The following is a 20,781-nucleotide window of genomic DNA, read 5'->3' as shown; positions in this document are numbered from 1 at the left end:
GAGTGATTTAGCCATTTGCTGCTATGCAGCTTTTAACCCTCTTTTGGGCGCCCCTTTTGTATTTTATAATATTTTGCATGTTTTAAATTGATTGACAGGAAATACAGAAGTATTTGCAATCGTGATCAGAACTGTGTAAGTATGGTGTCTGTATTTGTCAGTAATTGGAATGGAGTAAGGACGATAAAAGTGGTTGACTTGAGAAGTGGTCCTGTGCATGATTTTCTTTGCAAGTCATTCATTTTTCCTATGTTTTCACAATAAAATACAAAGCTAATGATGCACGACGCACAGAGCTTTTCACGCTACTCTCTGAAGAATAGGCGCCTTGGAGAGCCGAAATTTTTTTAAAAAGTATAAAATCCATTCCAAACTTAAGTCCCGCCCAAAGAACACGGTCCCACCGTCGCACAGCTCAGAAACCCAGTAAGAAGCGTCAGGCCAGCCCTTGCTGCCAACGATCATCTGAGGGCGCCTTCCAGGGATTTAACGGAATCAAGTTCCCGAACCTCAGAGAACCTTCCAAAATTCCCTTCCCGGAGTCCCCGCCCTCCGCTTGTGACCGTAGTGCGTCAAACGCCCGTCGTCGGCAGAAGAGAGAAAATGTAGGTCTCGCGAGATTCGGCGACGGGATTTCGAAGTTAGGGAACAGGCGCGGCGCACGCGCACTGGCCTCACAACCTCGGGGCCGCACGCGGGTAGGTAGGCTAGCGCCCAGAGGAGGGGGAGCCCAGCGTGCCGGTGTCTTTTTCTTCTTCTCTCCCCGCGCAGTGCGTGGGGCTGCAGGTCGCTGGGGGCGCGGCGTGCGGGGCCCGGCCCGGCCTCCCCGGCGCGCGTGGGACTGCGGCGGGCGCCCTCCTCCTGTTCCTCCACGAGTTGGAGGAGTGCAGCGGGCGTGCTCCCCGGCGTCGGGACCGAGCTAGTGCTCGCCCTTCCCTTCTGCCGCTCGCCCCTCACGCACACACGCCGGTCCCCTGAGAGTTGGTCCTTGCGCCTTGGCGCGCCCCTCCTCACCCGGCCCCTCCCACCGACCCCCGTTCCCGCTCGCTCCTGGTCAGTAGTTGGCTTCATCCCTGGGGTCCCTGCTTGGGGGCGGAGAAGATGGCTGGCGGACGTCTGCTGTTGGGGGGCGACTTCCTGTCGCCGCCGCCGCTGCCCCCCCTCCCGCCGCCGCCGCTGCCGCCCCTCCCGCCGCCCCCGCCCGAGCCAGTGCTGGAGCAGTGGCGCTATAGCCACGAAAGTGACTGGCAGTGGGCTCTGCGGCGCAGCTTCATCTGTCGGCACCTGCACAGCTATCCCGGGGCTGCCCTCGACCAGCTCCTCGCGCTCTCCGCCGCCTGGACCAACCACGTTTTCCTGGGCTGCAGGTGAGGAAGATGGGAAGGTCCGGGTAGGGACCGGGGTAGGGGATGGGGATGGGGGCGGGGTACGGATGAGGGCTCAGAGGCTGGGGATTTGGAGATGTTGGAGGACACCAGAGGGCTCACTATTGGCCTGGGGGCTGGGGGGTTGGCCAAGCGAGGTGGCAGGGGGTGACAGAAGAGCAAGAAGGGTGCAGGGATCGCGGGAGCGGCCCCTCCAGGACCAGGGATGGAGATAAAGCAGCGCCTGGAAGAGGATTGTTGAGAGCTGGTCATTGTGGTGATGGTTTTGGAAGGCGTGGGAAATGACGAATAGCAGAACCTCGGACCTGCGTAGGACCTTCCAAGGATGCGGTATCCGCAGAGAATATTCGACAGTCGGGTCTGCGAGGGTCTGCGAGGGGAGGGGAGGGGACCCTGCGGTTCTAATCCTAGTCTCCTCCTGACCACTCTCTTTCTGTCCCCATTAAATAAAACACCACCAGTCTCCCTAGCTGGGTTTTACTGTCTTCTCCTGGGGAGGCGGTTTGTATGAGGTCTCTCGGCGCAGGGTCCGCCTTGCTTGTAGATTTGCGCATAATGTGTCTGGGCGCAAACAAAGAAATGGATATATCTGCTGTGAAAATGGATTGCCCTCCTCTCACCTTAAATGTGATCAGAAGGGTTAACATTTGGCCTCTGGGTGAGGTTTCAGGTGTGTGTGTGTGTTTTTCCCCTCTTTCCCAGAACCTGGTGTGCATTCTGAACAGGCCTCTTGGAAAGCTCCTTGCATTCAATGGAGACTGCAGTATGGTTCCAACGCATTCTTTTTTTCAAAAAACAGACTACTTGGACTTCTGTCCTTCAGAACCCCCAAATCGGTCCTATACTACACTAATCATTCCTTTAACAGACTGAGAGGCTTCTTTTTTTGACACTCCTGCCTCATGGTGAATTCTTTATTAGGAAGAATGAGAAATTCTGGAAAACGATCAGGTCAAATTCAGCCAATTCGGTTCCAGGAATGAGTGTAACAGATACAGAAAAATAAGATTGGCCACTCCTACTCATATTTATTGAACACAGCATGCAGTGTGATACTTTGCTTTGCTCTCATCACAAATTTTTTTCCCTATCTTCTCTAGTGTAATTTCTGCCTCCAGAGATAAGGATTATTTCACTGGAGGAACTGGTTACAACTGGGGAAACCTCAGTTATTAATCAAGTCAGATAAATCTAATCGACCTTCACTTAACAATATTGTTCTTGCAGTTGAAAAGGTAACTTTATCCTATAATCATAGGTCTCCTTAATATCACATAAGGAATATCCATGGGGAATCTGAATCCTAAAAAAAATCTTACATGGGGGAGAATAACCATCCTTTGTGTTAATAAATCTTACCTTCCCACTAGAATGTAAACTCCTTTGGGAAAAAGGTTTTTGCTTTCTTGTTCACACTTTTATCCTCAGTGCCTAGAAGAGAGCCTTCTGCATAATAGCCACTCAGTAAATATGTGTGGAGTGAACGCATGAATATAGCTTTTTGGTGTACAAAAGTGTATCTCACTTAATACACCACCCTTGGGAATTAGGTGGTGTCTCATTTTTACAGCTAAATCAATGGAGGCCAAGAAGTTAAGTGACTTTTCCAAGGTCCCACAGTTAGGGCTAGGACCCAGGTCTTCTAATGCTCTTTCCACTGAGACACAGCTGCTATATTTGGGAAGGATGGACCAGGAGTGAAAGCAAGTAACTAACACAAGCCACATCATTATTATATCTCAGGATTTCATTCCAAGAACAGCAGCCTTGTACATAACTAGGGCATTAAAACACACAAAGCAGGCCAGTGGTGGTCAGTGTTAAAAGCTCAACCATCCAGGGCATTTTGTGTGTGTGTGCACTCATCCAAGCACATCTGTGTATAGTGTGTGTGTGTGTGTGTGTGTGTGTGTATGTATAGTCATCATGTTACGTTGTAGTTAAGTCAGTTCAGTCAATACAAGAATTGCTGAAAGTCACTTATCAAATAGCGTAACTGAAAAGTACTGTTTGCATTATATCTGATAACTTAGATACAGGAGAAAGAGAAAAGGCGATAAAGAATCTTGGAAGCTAGGGACCAAGTGCACTCTTCCACTTTAGGCAGACTTTGTGTAGCTGTCATCTTCAGGTGGGTAAAATCTATATTCCCGTACTTCTTTTTTTTTTTAGAGATTTTATTTTTCCTTTTTCTCCCCAAAGGCCCCCGGTACATAGTTGCACATTTTTAGTTGTGGGTCCTTCTAGTTGTGGCATGTGGAATGCCACCTCAGCGTGGCCTGATGAGCGGTGCCATGTCCGCACCCAGGATCCGAACCGACGAAACCCTGGGCCGCTGAAGCGGGGCACGCGAACCTAACCACTTGGCCACGGGGCCAGCCCCTCCAGTACTTCTTAACGTTGATGCTGGCAGAGCTCGTGTTCTCTGGCTGTGACAAAAGACCCTTCTTTTCTCTCATGGGAACTGCAGAATACATGGTGAAACAGTCCATTCTAAACTTAAGTTATTAACTTGTTGCTCAAGGCTCATCTTTTGACTTTTAGAAGAAATTGTGAATGATAGCAAGAAGGGAACTCTGCACTTTTTTCCCCACTAGCAGGACTTGCTGTGTGCTCTTTTAGTTGGGATTGCAATAACTCCTAGGTCAAGGATGTCTTTGAAAACTCCTTGATCATAAGACCAAGCCAGGAGGAGCTCAGATGTGCAGGGAGGCAAACCACACATTTCATTCCTTGTGACAATGGCCATTTTCACGGAACAAGTTTGAATATCTTCTGGACTTCAAACAGTGGTTCTCAAACTTAAGCAAGCATCAGAATCACCTGTTAGGCTTGTTAAAACACAGATTGCTGGGCTGCACTCCCAGGGTTTCTGATTCAGTAGGTCTGAGGTGGGACCCCAGAATTTGCATTTCTGACAAGTTCCCAGGTGATTATGATGATCAGGTCATGCTGCTCCAGGGTCTACACTATGAGAACCGTTGCTTTATGGGATCGAATAAAGCAGTGTTGTCCAATCTGCTTTCTCATCATTTTTTTCCCTCACAGTCTAGGCAACCAGAAAACTCAAATAGCTGAAATTATTTCTCTTCACTTTTGATTTGTCTATTTCACAAAAGTAAACTACCTGTCAAGAATTTTTTTCCGCAAGCCATTTCTAAGATATATCTTGTGGCTAATGAAAAGTTAGTATCGTCTTCTAATCAACTACATCTATAGCACTTACATAATTGTTCACACGAATGCCCAGGGGACTGTGCAATTTTTACTTAAAAATTGTAGATATATTGGGGGCTGGCCCCGTGGCCGAGTGGTTAAGTTTGTGCGCTCTGCTGTGGCGGCCCAGGGTTTCGCCAGTTTGGATCCTGGGCGCTGACATGGCACTGCTCGTCAGGCCACGTTGAGGTGGCGTCCCACATGCCACAACTAGAAGGACCTGCAACTAAGATATACAACTATGTACCAGGGGGATTTGGGGAGATAAAGCGGGAAAAAAAAAAAGATTGGCAATAGTTGTTAGCTCAGGTGCCAATCTTTAAAAAAAAAAATTGTAGATATATTTAATAAAGCAGAATGTTTGGTTAACTGGAGCATTGAGTTTTCCAGTCATTCTTCATCAATAGGATTAGAAGCAGAATCCTGGCCTCTTGATCTTTGATGACATAGTAGTTAATCGGGAAAATATATCTTAAGATGAAACCAGCTTTGCCACCGTGATTATTTGCCCCTTCTCTTCCTTGTTGACGTGAGACTGGTGTTTGGAAGGTAGGTGCCGGCTGGGCTCACGCTGTGCAACCGTCTTTGCACACAGTAGGTAGAGTGCATCAGTCACCAGCTCATGAATGATGTACTTTACATCATGCTTCTCCATAAGGTAGATACTGTACAGCCATTGAATTTCATGTGGTAATGACATGGAGAAAAAGCTTATGATATAGTAAATTAAAAACCAAAAAAACCTCCACCAGATTACAAATCAACATTGATGATCCAATGGTGATTTTTGGGGGGAGGGTGGGATATGGAAAGCATAGTAAAAGGCAAACCCCAAAATGTTACTGAGGTTATCAGTGGTGGGATTTGTGGGTGCTTTTCCTGGAGGAGTCTCTAAAATTTCTGGAGTAAAGCTTACTTTTAAATCCAGTACGAAAAACCACAGTACAGAAGACTGAGCAATGAAAGCTTTACTGCCTTGGCTTAATTCAAAAATGTGGAACCACTTCTTTATCGCTCGATTGCTGTTCTCTGGAGAATTTTAGAATTTTGAATGAAATCCTAATGATCTTATTAAAGATTCTAGATTATACTATTTGCATTGTTCTTTGAATAGTCAAGCGTTGGGTGCTGTACGGTCTTTTCCCTTATTGTTTGAGCTGGTTGGACTTCTTCAGTATTAATACTTCCTAATAAAGGACTGAGAAGCTGACTGTGCTGGCAACCTACGCAAAGGTTTATTTTTATAGCCTATGGGTGATGCTGAATTTTGTCGCAGATGTAATGAATGGAGAACAGTACGTAGGTATAATCATTACTAATGCTGGAAGAAACCTGGGAGAAAAGTGAGTATGAATGGAGTGAACCCCAAATGCCTCATTCACACACACTGTATGTCTGACATACATGCCATTTACAGTTGTACACCATATTTGGAATCAGGCTGTAATTGAAGGTCTGGAGAATTTTGACAGGAATTAAGGTTGAGTGGCTTGGTTGTAGTACCAATTTTGGTAGCAAGAGTGGCATCGCCAGTTTAAGATTTGTAGAGTTCATCTCATTTTCATAATCTTGTTTTCATCTTATGCTTGGAGATGGGACACCCAAATCTGAATGGAAGTGATATATAGAATGTATGATGTTTTAGGCTACACCTTCTGATGTTTAGATAAGAGTAAATGAAAATAAAATTACTCTTGGAGTTTAAATACTGGTGTCAGCGGCAGCAGTAGCAATTATCAGTGGGGAGCGCAGGTTCCAACCAGGCTCGGTAACCTGCAATGAAGGCTACCATGTCTTGACTTCTTTGCTTTGTAAGGAAAGACATCTGATGGGTGTGGAATCTACTGTGCCCAAAATGGAAAGTGTTACCCTCCTTCAAGTTCAGAACCTATTCATGTAAAGGTATGATAGTTACTCATTTTCAGAACTTTCTTCCCAAGTGCCACCAGGAGTCTCTTTCTTGGTCATAGGCCGGGAAAGGCTCTGAAGGTAGGAAGGGTGAGTACATCCCCATGATAACAAAAACTTCACTTGAGCCCATATTTTTGTTTCCCTGTAGTAAAACGCTCTCTCTCAAGCAACCAATCTACTTCATAAGGAGCCCTTTTTAAAATTGTATGTTTTAAAGCTTTTTATTATGGAAAAATCAAACACACACAAAAGTAGAAGGGTTTCATGAACACCCTTGTACCCATCACTTGACTTCAGCAGTTACCAACAGTCTGTCATGCTACGCTTCTCGTTTCATCTATTCTGCCCCCCAGTTTTTTGTGGGACGTAGTGTGGAGTATATTAAAGTCTTGACTTCATTTCACCTGTGAATACTTCAGTATGTATCTGTACCAGACAAAAATTTTAAAAAACAGTCATGGGGGCTGGCCCCGTGGCTGAGTGGTTAAGTTCGCGCCCTCAGCTTCGGCGGCCCAGGGTTTCGCTGGTTTGGATCCTGGGTGCGGACATGGCCCCACTCATCAAGCCATGCTGGGGCGGTGTCCCACATGCCACAACTAGAAGGACCCACAACTAAATTATGCAGCTATGTACTGGGCGGCTTTGGGGAGAAGAAGGAAAAATAAAATCTTAAGAAAAAAGTCATAATACCTTTATTCACATTTAACAAAATTAGTAATTTCATCCAATGCCTAGTCCATGTTCAGTTTTCTCCATTTGTTTCAAGATGTCTTTTTACAGTTGGTTTGTTTGATTTATGATCCAAACAAGGTCCACACGTTGCATTTGATTGGTCTGTCTCCTTTAACCTGTAACTGTTCCCCTCTCCTTTGATTTCCATGCTATTTATTGGGTAAAGAAATTGGGCTGTCACACAGTGTTTCCTTCATTCTGGATTTGGCTAGCTATATTCTTGTGGTGGTTAACATTCTGGGAGTTAGCGGCTCAGGTTCAGGTTCAGTTATTTGGAGGGCAAGAATACTAGTGCTTTGTATGTCCTGTATGACATCAGGGGGCATATGTCTGGTTGTCCCATTTTTGGTGATAGTATAAGATTATATAAAGTTCCCCATCATCATTTTTTTTTAAAGATTTTATTTTTTCCTTTTTTCTCCCCAAAGCCCCCCGGTACATGGTTGTATATTCTTCGTTGTGGGTCCTTCTAGTTGTGGCATGTGGGACGCTGCCTCAGCGTGGTTTGATGAGCAGTGCCATGTCCGCGCCCAGGATTCGAACCAACGAAACACTGGGCCGCCTGCAGCAGAGCGCGCGAACTTAACCACTCGGCCACGGGGCCAGCCCCTCCCCATCATCTTTTTTAATAGAAATTTTTATTGAGATAATTGTAGAGTCACGTGCAGTTGTAGGAAATAATACAAAGAGACATCCTGTACTCTTTACCCAGTTCCCTCATGATGACATTTTGTAAAATTGTGTAATATCATAACCAGGATAATGACATTGTTACAATCCCTTGGTTATATTCACATTCCCCCGGTTTTACTAGTGCTTATTAGGGGTGTGTGTGTGTGTGTGTGTGTGTGTGCGCGCGCGCGCGCGTGTGCGTTCTATACAATTTATCACGTGTAGCTTGTGTGCCCACTACTACAGTCAAGATATTGAACAGTTTCAGTACCACAAGGATCCTTCACATTGTTCTTTTAAAACCACATCCATTTCCCTCCCACTCATACGCAGTACTGCACATATCAGTAGTTTATGCCTTTTTATTGCTGAGTAGTGTTCCGTGGTGTGTATGTACCAGGGTTTGACCATTCACCTGTTGAAGGACATCTGGGCTGATTGCAGTTTGGGACTGATACAAATAAAGCTGCTGTGAACATTCGTATACAGGTTTCTGTATGAACATAAGTTTTCATTTCTCTGAAATAAACGCCCAAAGGTGCAATTGCCGGGTCATGTGGTAATTGCGTGTTTAATTTTATAAGAAGCTTCCAAGTTGTTTTCCAGAGTGGCCATACCATTTTATATTGCCCCCAGCAATATGTGAGTGATCCAGTTTCTCCACACCCTCCCCAGCATTTGGTGTTGTCACTGCTTTTTGTTTTAGCTGTTCTGAGGGTGTGTAGTGATATCTCATTCTGGTTTTAAATTGCATTTCTCTGGTAGCTAATGACGTTGAACATCTTTTCATGTGCTTATTTGCAATTTGTATATCCTCGTTGGTGAAATGTTCTGTTCATGTCTTTTGTTCATTTCTTAATATGATACATTTTTTTTTGAGGAAGATTAGCCCTGAGCTAACATCCACCACCAATCCTCCTTTTTTTTTAATTTTTATTTTTTGCTGAGGAAGATTGGCCCTGAGCTAAAATCTGTGCCCATCTTCTACTTTATATATGGGATGTCTGCCACCGCATGGTTGATAAGCGGTGCACAGGTCCATGCCCGGGATCCGAACTGGTGAAGCCTGGGCCGCCGAAGCAGAGCATGTGAACTTAACCAGCTACACCACCAGGCCGGCCCCTAATGATACACCTTTTTACTCTTGTGTTTTGAGAGATCTTTATACTAGATACTAGTTTTTGTCAGGTATGTGGTTTGCAAACATTTCTCCTAGTTTGTAGCTTGTCTTTTCTTCCTTTTCACAAGGTCTTTTGAGAGGAAAAGTTTTAATTTCGATGAAGTCCATTTTATCAATTTTTTTTATAGGTCATGTTTTGGTGTTGAGTATAAAAATTATTTGCCTAGTCCTAGATCCTGAAGATTTTCTCCTGTTTTTTTGTAAAAGTTTTATAGTTTTACATTTAGGTCCATGGTGCATTTTGAATTCAGTTTTGTATGAGGTTTAGGTTGGAGGGGCTGGTTTGTGGTGTTTTTTTTTTTTGCCTGTGGATGCCCACTTGCTCCAGCACCGTTTCTTGAAGAGGGTGTCCTTCCTCCATTGAATTGCTTTTGCAGCTCTGTCAGCAATCAGTTGAGCATGTTTGTGTGGGTCTGTTTCTGGGCTCTTCCCCATCAACTTTTCACCTGATAGGCTTGGCAGCCATTGATGATCATTTATTATCTCTTATGGGTTGCAAAATGGTAGTAGTCTATCATTCCTTCATTTATTACTTGGAATGCTTCTGTAAAAGAGATTTTTCCTCATCAGCTCTTTAGTTGCTCTCAGCTACAATTTGTACAGAAAAATTCCAGATAAATGCTTACTTTCTTCTTTTAATATTCCCTTTTTTGGAATAATGACTCCCTACCATCCTCCAAAGGTGACCAATAATGAGTTTGTAAGTATCGTTATAAACCACTGGGTTTTTAATGTATTTGATGTGTCTCAATCCACTGCAGTTACTGTTCTTATTGATACTCAAGTTGGCTCACTTTGCCAGTAGGAGTCTATTCAGATTGGGTTCTGAGTCCATTTGACACAACTCCTGAAGTCTTTGACAGCTTCCTTGTTTCCGGGCACAAGAATGTCTCCTGGGTTCATCTTATGCATTTCCTGCTCCAGACTTGGAATCAGCCATTTCTCTAAGGACTCTGATTGCTTTTCACAAAAAATGATGGAGACCACAATCTGGACGTTAACAACCCAGCAGCTCTTAACACTCTTAGTACTTTTATGAATATATAAATGTAATTAGTTACCTATAGTATGCATATACTACAGGAAAATATATCACGAGTTTATACAGCTACTTTCAATTCAAATTAAAGATAAAGTCTTCACTTACATTTCTTGATTTTATGTTTGTATGTCTTCTAGTGACTGTAACATGATTACTCATTTGATAGCTGAGTATCTTAGGGCGGATTCTTCAGCTTTATAGCCAAGACACTCTGTTGATAACATCCTATGGGAGCAATTATAAGATTGGTTCATTTAGAAGCTTTTGTTAAAACTACATTCTTATCTGTTTTAACTGTAGGTTATATTAATTTTAAATAGGTACAGCCCACGCTTGATGGAAAAGATTCTCCAAATGGCTGAAGGTATTGATATTGGGGAGATGCCTTCCTATGACCTGATGCTGTCCAAACCTTCCAAGGGTCAGAAACGCCACCTCTCCACATGCGATGGTGAGTATACTTGTTTCTGGAAGGTGGAATTTGAAGAAACAACGCGGCTTTTTTTTTTTAACGATTTGAGTGTCGTATATGATTTTAAATAACATTGGTAACATTGGATCTTACACAGATGTAGAAGAGTTTTAACTTTTAGTTATGTATGATTTTTTTTTTTTGAGGATGCTAAATAGAACTGAAAACTAAGGTTATTGCAGTCACACTATAATGCCGTCCTTGAAGTCCATGCCATGGAACCTCCCTCTAAATAGAACAGCCTTATACTCTGATCATTTGCACATCTAAGTGACTAAATCCTCTTGGATGGGTCCAAGGTGGACCAGCTTTCTACTGACCAGTGTTAGAGGGAGGAAGCTCTAGTGTCGGCCATAGTCTTGACAGAGAGTTCTTCCAAAGCTTTAAGTTTGATGTCCTCCATAAATCATTAGTTTCCAGCTGTTGTTTGTTCTAGAAATAAAATATAGCAAACACGTTTTGTGCAGAATAGGTCAGAGCTAAGATTTGGAAGTTGAAAACCTTTGGGATCTTTTGATAATTACTTTTATTTGATTTTTAGTCGCAACTATACATAGCACCAGCACAGAGTCACTCACCTCTGATACAAAAGAGAGCAACTTTGTAAATGCCTCTGGTTATCATCTCTGTTGCGTTAGAGCCATCTCTTCCATTTGCAATCCTTAAGAAGGGAGCTCTTCAGCACAGGTGGTAAGAGATTGTACTGGAACAACCTCTTACTCGGTACACTTCACCTGTGCTTATAACTCATTAGATACGAAAGCACCTACCAGTCATGTGTGGTGGTGACCTGCATACTTGATGCAATGGCATGATTTCTATCAGGTCTCTTCCCTTACACACGGAAGGACAGGGAGCATCCCGTCTTATGCTGGAATCTTACATTGATAGTGAGTCCCTTCACCCAAATGACCTGACGTTTTTGTGATGGGAAGTATCTTGTACCAACAATGCAGCTTGCAAATAATATGGTTGGTACTATTTTCCTGCTTGGTTCTTTTGAAATATTCCCTTTTTAATGAATTGTAAATTTCACTCATTCTATAGGTCAAAATCCTCCTAAAAAGCAAGCCGGTTCCAAATTCCATGCGAGACCTCGTTTTGAGCCTGTGCATTTTGTAGCTAGTAGTTCAAAAGATGAAAGACAGGAAGATCCTTATGGCCCTCAAACAAAAGAGGCAAATGAACAAACACATTTTGCCAGCATGCCGAGAGACATCTACCAAGATTACACTCAAGACTCTTTCAGTGTACAAGATGGGAATTCTCAATATTGTGATTCATCAGGATTTATTTTCACAAAAGACCAGCCTGTGACAGCCAACATGTATTTTGACAGTGGGAACCCTGCCCCCAGCAGCACATCACAGCAGGCAAACTCTCAGTCAGCTCCTGAGCCTCCACCATCACAGACATTTCCTGAGTCAGTGGTAGCTGAGAAGCAGTATTTTATTGAAAAATTAACAGCGACTATCTGGAAGAACCTTTCTAATCCAGAGATGACTTCTGGTTCTGATAAGATTAATTATACATATATGTTAACTCGTTGTATTCAGGCATGTAAGACAAATCCTGAGTATATATATGCTCCTTTAAAAGAAATTCCTCCTGCTGACATCCCCAAAAATAAAAAACTTCTAACAGATGGTTATGCTTGTGAAGTTAGATGCCAAAATATCTACTTAACTACAGGTTATGCTGGCAGCAAGAATGGGTCCAGGGATCGAGCTACTGAGCTAGCCGTAAAACTCTTGCAGAAACGTATTGAAGTGAGGGTTGTCCGACGGAAATTCAAGCACACAATTGGAGAGGACCTTGTGGTGTGTCAGATTGGCATGCCTTCATATGAATTTCCTCCAGCTCTGAAACCACCAGAAGAGCTGGTGGTGCTAGCTAAAGATGCTTCTGGGCAGCCGATTTTTAATGCTTCCGCCAAACACTGGACCAATTTTGTTCTTACAGAAAATGCAAATGATGCAATTGGTATCCTTAACAATTCTGCCTCATACAACAAAATGTCAGTTGAATACAAATATGAGATGATGCCAAATCGCACATGGCGTTGTCGAGTGTTTTTGCAAGATCACTGCTTAGCTGAAGGTTACGGAACCAAAAAAACGAGTAAACATGCAGCTGCTGATGAGGCTTTGAAAATCCTTCAAAAAACACAACCCACTTACCCATCTGTCAAAAGTTCACAGTGCCAAACAGGCTCTTCACCCAGGGGATCTGGAAAGAAGAAAGATATTAAGGATCTTGTCGTTTATGAGAATTCTTCAAATCCTGTCTGCACGCTGAACGACACAGCTCAGTTTAACCGAATGACAGTTGAATACGTCTATGAAAGGATGACAGGCCTCCGATGGAAATGCAAGGTGATTCTAGAGAGTGAAGTAATTGCAGAAGCAGTTGGGGTAAAGAAAACTGTCAAATATGAAGCTGCTGGGGAAGCTGTAAAAACTCTCAAAAAGACCCAGCCGACTGTCATTAACAACTTGAAGAAAGGAGCTATTGAAGATGTGATTTCAAGAAATGAAATTCAGGGCCGCTCAGCAGAGGAGGCTTACAAACAACAAATCAAAGAAGATAACATAGGAAATCAGCTGCTGAGAAAGATGGGTTGGACGGGTGGCGGTTTAGGTAAATCTGGCGAGGGTATCCGGGAGCCCATCTCCGTGAAAGAGCAACATAAGCGGGAAGGGCTTGGTCTTGATGTAGAGAGGGTAAATAAAATTGCCAAGAGAGATATTGAACAGATTATCAGAAACTACGCCCGCTCCGAGAGCCACACGGATTTGACTTTCTCTACAGAGCTGACTAATGATGAGCGGAAGCAGATACATCAGATTGCCCAGAAGTATGGTCTTAAGAGTAAGTCTCATGGGGTAGGCCATGACAGGTACCTGGTAGTAGGTAGAAAAAGACGGAAGGAAGACCTGCTAGATCAGCTCAAACAGGAAGGCCAAGTGGGGCATTACGAGCTTGTGATGCCTCAAGCAAATTGAGATCTTACTAATTTATTTTGTAAATGCCTAATGAGGCAGATTTGTGAATTGATGAAATGCTACATGTTCTGGTTGCAGAGTATATTCATTCTTAAGATGTTTCACCTTGTTCATTTCATATAGTGCTTTATTAGGTATTGGAACCTGAAGAATTCTGTCCACTTGTATTAGCTTAATCCAGCAGATGATATTGTGCAGTTACTGTTTGTGTCTTTGATATGCTGTGTCCCTCGAATTTTAGTAGTGTGTACAAAGCAGGAACACATATCCAAACGGGATTTCACCCCGAGAAAGGAATTCCCATTTTAAAGGGCACAGCACAGCAATCTGCAACAATATGTAAGGTTGACATTGACGACAATAAAACTGCAGTCTTAATTCCAGACTTACCGAAAATGTCAGATCATTTTGTATTACCTATTTTCATCTTTGTGTGAAGCCAGTTATAGAATGTTTAACAGTAAATTGTGCTGTATGTGTACATGTCCTTACCAACTAAATGATGTAAAACTTTCTTAAAGTAATTTTAGTGTTCATTTATTTATAACTTCTACCATGTGGTTTCCAGAATATTGGAAGTGACTTACTGTATCTTGTGATATACGAGTTTTAACAAATCCTAGTCTTCATGCTGAGAGAGCACTACTTGAGAGAGCAATTGAAAAGTTTCAGAAACTTTGATTCAATCTGAAGAAAGGAAGCTGGAACCGTTTGTTCTTGGTGCCTTGCAGAGAGGCTGACAGCAACTCTCCATTATAGCTTTCACACGGTTTGGATGTCCAGCACATCCTAGACGGCCACAGCTGTGGTAGAGCTTGGTAAAAGACTGAAGCTACATTGGTGCTTTGAGGAGAAGGTCAGTTGGCTGGTCCCTCTCTCAAAAAGCTTATTAGGCCCCAAAAGCCAACTTTGTAACATATTTAAAACTGCTATTTTCACTTATTTCTGGAATGTAAAAAAAAAAAATGTATAAAAAGAATTAGTGTTTGCTTCCTGAATAAAAAGGAGCCGAAGTTGATCAAAACGGTGGTGTGCTTTTTCTGGGCCGTAGCCTAATAGCAACACTTTGGGTCTCTGGAGAGGGGAGGTGGTGTTTGTACAAAATATTTCAACACCAGAGCACATCTGGGTGAACACAATGACTTGGCAGATAGGAACAGCTAAGCAGTCACCCATCCCATTTTTCCTGTGGACCAACATGCTGGCTGGAACCAAATCTCAGGCTCTTTACTTTTCCATGATTTTGTTTGTGTTGGTCAGATAAATCAAGTATTAATATTCACAGATGAATATTAATATTGATAGTTAAATACTGCCAGTGAAATATTTAGAACAATTAGATTGTTTACAGTGTCTTAAAGCATTTAGCACCACGCTTCATGTAATTGGCCCACAATAAACAGTAATTTCCTTTCCCCTTTTTTATATTTTACATTAAGAAGCTGTCCATTGTAGTGAAATAGATATTTTAAAAATTTAGAGGTTAACTTTTACACCTGGATCTGTGTAAATTTTAGTCACCTACAGTGATTAACACAGTGTGTGGTATTTGCTTTCCACTAACCATCTTTCTTCCTAGTGTGTGTGGCCTTTCCTAATGTTGGTGGGAGGAGAAATGAGGTGTGTATTTTATTTTGGCACTTAATGTTTTAACACTGGCAAAGAGAACTAAGCTAAAATGTTTCTAGATTTTATAGGATTTTTTTTTGTCGCTTACAAGGGTCATGCCAACCTTGAGAAGCTATGGTTCAATTAGTGAGTTAGAAAAGCCAGCCTTCGATTCTGTTGGGTGAGAGTGGCTTTGGGGATTAAGGGGTATGAAAACTCATTTCTCTCTCTACATTTCTCTTCTCTTCCCCAAATAGTTTTTTTTGGCGGGGCGAGGAGTAGGGAAATGTTACATGTAAATGCTTAAGTAAGTTCAACAGAACAGAATATTAATGTGCTTAAGTGAAGACTCCCAAATAATTGGGCCAAGTATACACCAATTTGGTTCCTGGATTTGAGGGTCCAGATTTCCTAACTTCTTAGATTAGCTTTGGTATTGATGTGGAATTAGGGCAAAGCCACTTAAGTCTAGTCGACAGTAAAATATGTTGAGAAATGGGTTCAGCAAGAATAAGCTGCTGACAACGTTGCTGTTTTATTTTGTCCCCTTTTTGTTGGGTCCTCTATTTTCCCTCTCTTTGAAATAGCAGTCATTTTTGACCCGGTAACCTTGCTATGAAACCTGTACAGGTACGTGAGCAGTTTCATTTGAATGACTTAAGTATGTTATGCTGAGGAATTTCCTCTGCTTTCAGTTACAGACATAGCATTGAGTCTCACAGATCTGCTTTTTAGATTTTTCCCTCCTCTGATTGCAAAATGAATGGAAATTTCATGCATTCTGTTGGGCTTCTTTTTTTAGTAGTATGCAATGTGTTCACTTCGCTATGAGTAACCCCTGAAGCTGGAGATGGGTCCTAAATAAAGGACTCTAATTGCAGCTTTGGTCCCGTCATGCCCCCTTCCCCACATCAGCAGGTGCAGAATTGAAGACTCAAGTTCAAATCTGACTGCCATTTGAAAAGGGACCTCGCAAATCTGTTTTAGTTAACTTTATAATTATTGCTATAATTCTATGTGGGCAGCCTGTGCCATTTGTAAAAAAACTGTAAAAAAAAAAAAAAGGCAAATTAGCATTAAACAGTCGAATGGTTTGTGGTGCCTTTGACATGGGTGTGATGCTTTGGGAGGTCAGCTTGTTGACTCTTGTAAGGTTTTAAAAGGATTATCTCATGAAAGAGATTGGGAGTAGTGTTTCTCAGGAGGTGTACAGAAGAAAAAAATGATTAAATCTGCACATACCTGATCTCACCTTAAATTTTTTCAAGTATGATCAGCAGTGTCACTAAGGGACCCAGCCACAGTAGGATGAAAAAGTTACTGTAAAACTAACCTACCAAATAAAGACCAGTTGAGTGTGGTTCTACTTTGACGCAGACATGGACTTGAGGGAAAATATTAAGCACATTTAAAGGTGTTGCTCCTAGGTGAAACAAACCAATTAATGTGGTGGTCAGTGTAGAATGAACTCCCCTGCACTGAGGCTCCTTCCAGTGGCATGTCTTAAAGGGTGAGGGGGTACGTACACCTTAAGGACTTAGTTTCATTTCATTTAGACCCCAAACAAGTAAAGAGGTGCGAGTTTCCACAAAGTCACTGTCCTTGTCTCTTTAAAGTGAGATAGGTTTCTCCTGAGAAGAGTTTTGTTTAAACAAGATAAGATTGAGGATACCTGTACTTTCAAACTTTACATGGATCTAAAAATACCATTTTATAGTAGCTTGGTGCTCTTTGTTTTTAAGCTAGGGCTTTAAGAGATGGAATTTCAGGATCACCAAGTTAGATCTTAGGCTCTGAGGGTGCTGGTAAATATCCACGTTTGTCTATTCTCTCCCCTTACCACAATTTCATTCCCTTGATTGACCATAATATGTGCTGAAGTAACTTTGTTTTACTGAATACTTTACATTCTGTTAAAATGTAAAAAAAAAAACTAACACTTATGACTGAAAAGAAAAAAATGTCCTCTCCAACAGTATCTACTCTTCTCTTTTCCCTCTTCCAGAATCTGTATTTTTGCTTTTACCATAATGTTTAAGGGAGGAATTGAATAGATGAGATTCTAGTAAGCTAATACTAAAAGTTCATACTGAGCTAAAATATAATTATACCTTGACTACAAACTTTTAAGGTTATTTTTATTTACAAGTTTTGAAAAATGTACATTTTTTACATGGGTTACTTGTGCAAAGTTAGATTTAGAAGAGTGATAAATGCACAAAAGTTGACAATGGAACATCAGACAAAACATTTACAAGCTTGTCCCACTCTGCTACTTAAAGGTACTGTCTATCTAACGTATAGATAGCCAAAGAAAGATTGCAAACGTTGACTGTAAGGTTCTTATAATACTGAAAGTGAAGGAAAAACTAAAGCATGCAGCATTAACTCAGGATTTGAGTGGAAAAGAGTTTCCCACAGATAGGCTCCCTTCCGTGAGTTAATTAAAACTCTAAAAACCAATGGGGGATTGTAAGTTTATCTAGGGTAGCACTGCTCCTTTAAAAAGATTAAAGGATCTCCAACCTTCCCTAGCTTAAAAACTAATGATTGTTTCCATTCCTCTGCTCCCACACCTCTTTAAAAAGTAAAAACCCAGAAGCCTTAGGTATTCTGAAACTTAGCGTGGGTGTGCCCAGTGACTCTTGCAAGGAGAGGATGTGTTGGTTACTACAATTGCTGCACTCCTTTGGCCGAGTCCTTTAACAGTCTCCTTCCTACCAGTAACAACCGTCTTGTAATTCATATTGGTTAGATCTTAGTATCATAGCATTTTTAGCTCCATTGCTCTTCCAAAATAGATGTTTATATGGATTTGTTTCCCTGTTTTCTATAGGCCATATTCCAAACATTCACTGCTCACTCCAACACAAGTGAAGAACCAGCCAGGATGAAACACTTCAGCAGTCATTTTGTTAAAAATAACATCCTGGTCATCAAGCTACGCATAAGCACCACTTGTCTAACAATTCATTTTAAAAGCTCAGTGTGAAGTACAGTAACACAATACTGCCCTAAAACTGGAGGTGAGAGACAACAGAAAAGGAATTAAGCATTAGGAATTTTTGCACGTAACCCAGGTACAGTACATTTGATCTCATAGAGGGTGTTTTCTGATGTTCAAGGAGAGGGGAGAAGGGGTAGGGAAAGCTTGGGAAGGGAAGATGGAAACAGCACAACAGCTATTTTGCTTTTAATAAAGTAAATGTAATGACACTGAGGAATAGGAAGGTGACAAACACATCAATATATATTTTTCTTGTGACCAGCCTCTTCTTTTGCTGCACCCGGGTCAACAATCACGCCAGCTCTGTTCTACTATCGCAGAAACACGTTTTTCATATTCCCGCTTGTTCTCCTGGTACAGCTGAGCAGCCTGGCTGTTTGCTGGACTATTGGGATTGGGTTCATCCAATAGAGACTATAGAGACAATTTGTAAAAGGTCAGTTCCTCAATGCAATATATATATATATTCAAAACACAATTGAATTGTCCTAAGAAACAGCTAAATTTGCTCTTGGCATACTAACTTAGAGTTACATTAATCTGCTAGGGGTTAGGCAAATACATATGTTTTCTGGGGGTTTGGGTCGTAATGACTGGCCTTTTACCTTAAGTTATGACTTTCAAAAACAATTCAATTGCTAATATAAACATATCAAAGGCCACAGTTAGTCACATTAAGGAATATTCACCTGTATGGATGTTAAAATGGAAGACACATCATAGGTTGGACTCCAACGGTTCTGAAGTATGTCCAGACATATACTACCATCTGCATAGACTAAGAGCAAAGAAGAAGGCATGTTAAACATAACAAAACCATTAAGATGTTAACATCGTAGTCAAGACAAATATAGTCAAGAATACTTTGGCTTTGAGGTTTGAAAAGATTCCTAAGCTGCTTCTCAGTTCCCTTCCTAAAACGAAGAGTCATAATCATTACTAGTGACAGAATCAGGATGATCAGAGAATGTCAAATGTAATCGGTATAAAACTGGAAGATACTTAGTGCTCATTCTTCTGAAAAGACTGATGTATTATCCAGGAAATCATACACGTTTCCTAACAGAGTCCCTACCCATCCAAAGACTTGTGGGAAATTCATTCCACCAAATTTGTGAACTATATCTCCTATCTGAAGTAACAAAAGATAGCTCAGAGTTCACAAGGTTTCATTTTGGCATGAAGCTAAAAATACCCGAGACCCTGGAAAATACTTTATTAACCTGAATAAAAGGCAAGCTGTCCTAGGCTTACTACTAGGAAAAAAAAGCAAAATGTAAGTTAGAATCACCTGTGGCACTTTTCCAATACACTATACACTTGGCCCTCAACCACAGAATCTGACATTCAGTAGGTCTGGAGTGGGGCCAGGACATCTATATTTTTAAAATGTTCCATAGTAATTCTGATCTGCATCCAAAGTTGAAAATGACTGTTCTAAACGCTAGTGAAAATAATTACAACACAAGACTACCCCAATCTGGCCTAACATTAAAAGGAAAGAAACCTAAAGAGCATCCTTATTTTTGTTTAATAAGTAAATGGTAAAAATCATGAAAAGCAGGAGGCTCTCAGACTCCCAGCAAAGGGGGACCTTCACTGCTTCAGTTCTAGGACTAAAGATCGAGACAGCAATGGACTACCAGGAACAAGTTCAGTTTCCAGGAAACAGCAAGATGCCTAAGCAAATACTCAGGTACTGCAGACAGATAAATGGGAAATGTGGAATACCTCCATAATAAAAAGTATAATCGTTTAAAATACCACGTTCAAAGTGATACTTGCCATTTGGATGAAACATCTTGGAGACAAATCTAACCGTAGGTGGTTTATTTGGATATTCTTCAGTGAATTCTATTGTCAGCTTAAATGTTCCTGTAGTTAGAAAAGAAAGGTTTAAGAAAATATAGTTATCACTGTTCAGCAGCACTTTGTTTTTAATGCTACATGACTTTTTTCAAGTATTAAAAGACAGAATGTAAAGATAGAGGGTAGAGAGGAAAGTGAGACCAGGTAAGAGACAGAGCTCCAGGAGCTGCTCTAAAAATGGACAGAACTGTAAGAACCAGCACCTGAGGGGATTTGTTTTTTTTTTTTGCCATTATTCTCCCTCAAACTTAAACACAGCCACCTGAAACTCAAAATTACTGCCTGCAGGATAACTTTAGCCACTGTACATTGTGAAGACATTCCTAAAATCACAAAAAACTAGAGCCAAAATTTGGCCTTCTCTTTTAGAAGACTGAAAGACCTTAAAGGCCTATTTTAATCAGCTGCCATCTTAAACTCTCCAGTGATCTTTAAATGGACTAGAAAAATGAGAGTACAAAGGTTCAAAAGCCAATGCTAGAAATACAAATGAATAATCAAATTCTTTTTAAAATAGAAGGGAATAAGTATAAAAGTGTTCAATGGTTCCTTTTCATGTAAAACTCACTCCATAACGAAAACAACTGAATGTAAGCCAGAAAAAACTTCATAGTCCCTCTCAAAAACCCTTAAGTATGACTCACAAGCTAATTCACTATAAAATCAACTCAATTATTCACAC

At 41.5% G+C, this 20,781-nt stretch overlaps 2 protein-coding genes across 2 annotated transcripts in view; one reads left to right on the top strand and one right to left on the bottom strand.

Annotated features, from left to right (window-relative positions):
• The first annotated feature begins 591 nt into the window (after nucleotides 1-591).
• NKRF (NFKB repressing factor) lies at nucleotides 592-14,639 on the top strand. Its single transcript, XM_001491762.6, has 3 exons — nucleotides 592-1,367; nucleotides 10,459-10,589; nucleotides 11,658-14,639. Exons 1-3 carry the CDS (start codon nucleotides 1,102-1,104, stop codon nucleotides 13,613-13,615), a joined length of 2,355 nt encoding a protein of 784 aa, XP_001491812.3. The 5' UTR covers nucleotides 592-1,101; the 3' UTR covers nucleotides 13,616-14,639.
• Nucleotides 14,640-17,344: 2,705 nt separating this feature from the next.
• The window catches only part of UBE2A (ubiquitin conjugating enzyme E2 A), an 81,038-nt gene continuing 77,601 nt past the window's right edge, over nucleotides 17,345-20,781 (bottom strand). The window contains exons 6-8 of the mRNA XM_001492266.7: nucleotides 20,016-20,105; nucleotides 18,920-19,008; nucleotides 17,345-18,644 (exon numbers count right to left, since the gene is read on the bottom strand). Of these exons, the coding sequence (XP_001492316.2) occupies nucleotides 18,516-18,644; nucleotides 18,920-19,008; nucleotides 20,016-20,105 (308 nt within the window). The 3' untranslated portion in view covers nucleotides 17,345-18,515. The remainder of the gene's footprint in view (nucleotides 18,645-18,919; nucleotides 19,009-20,015; nucleotides 20,106-20,781) is intronic.

This window comes from Equus caballus, chromosome X (assembly GCF_041296265.1).
Source record: "Equus caballus isolate H_3958 breed thoroughbred chromosome X, TB-T2T, whole genome shotgun sequence".
Classification (NCBI taxonomy): Eukaryota; Metazoa; Chordata; class Mammalia; order Perissodactyla; family Equidae; genus Equus; species Equus caballus.
Note: the sequence above shows the minus strand (reverse complement) of the source record. Positions and strands in the feature narration are given on the sequence as shown.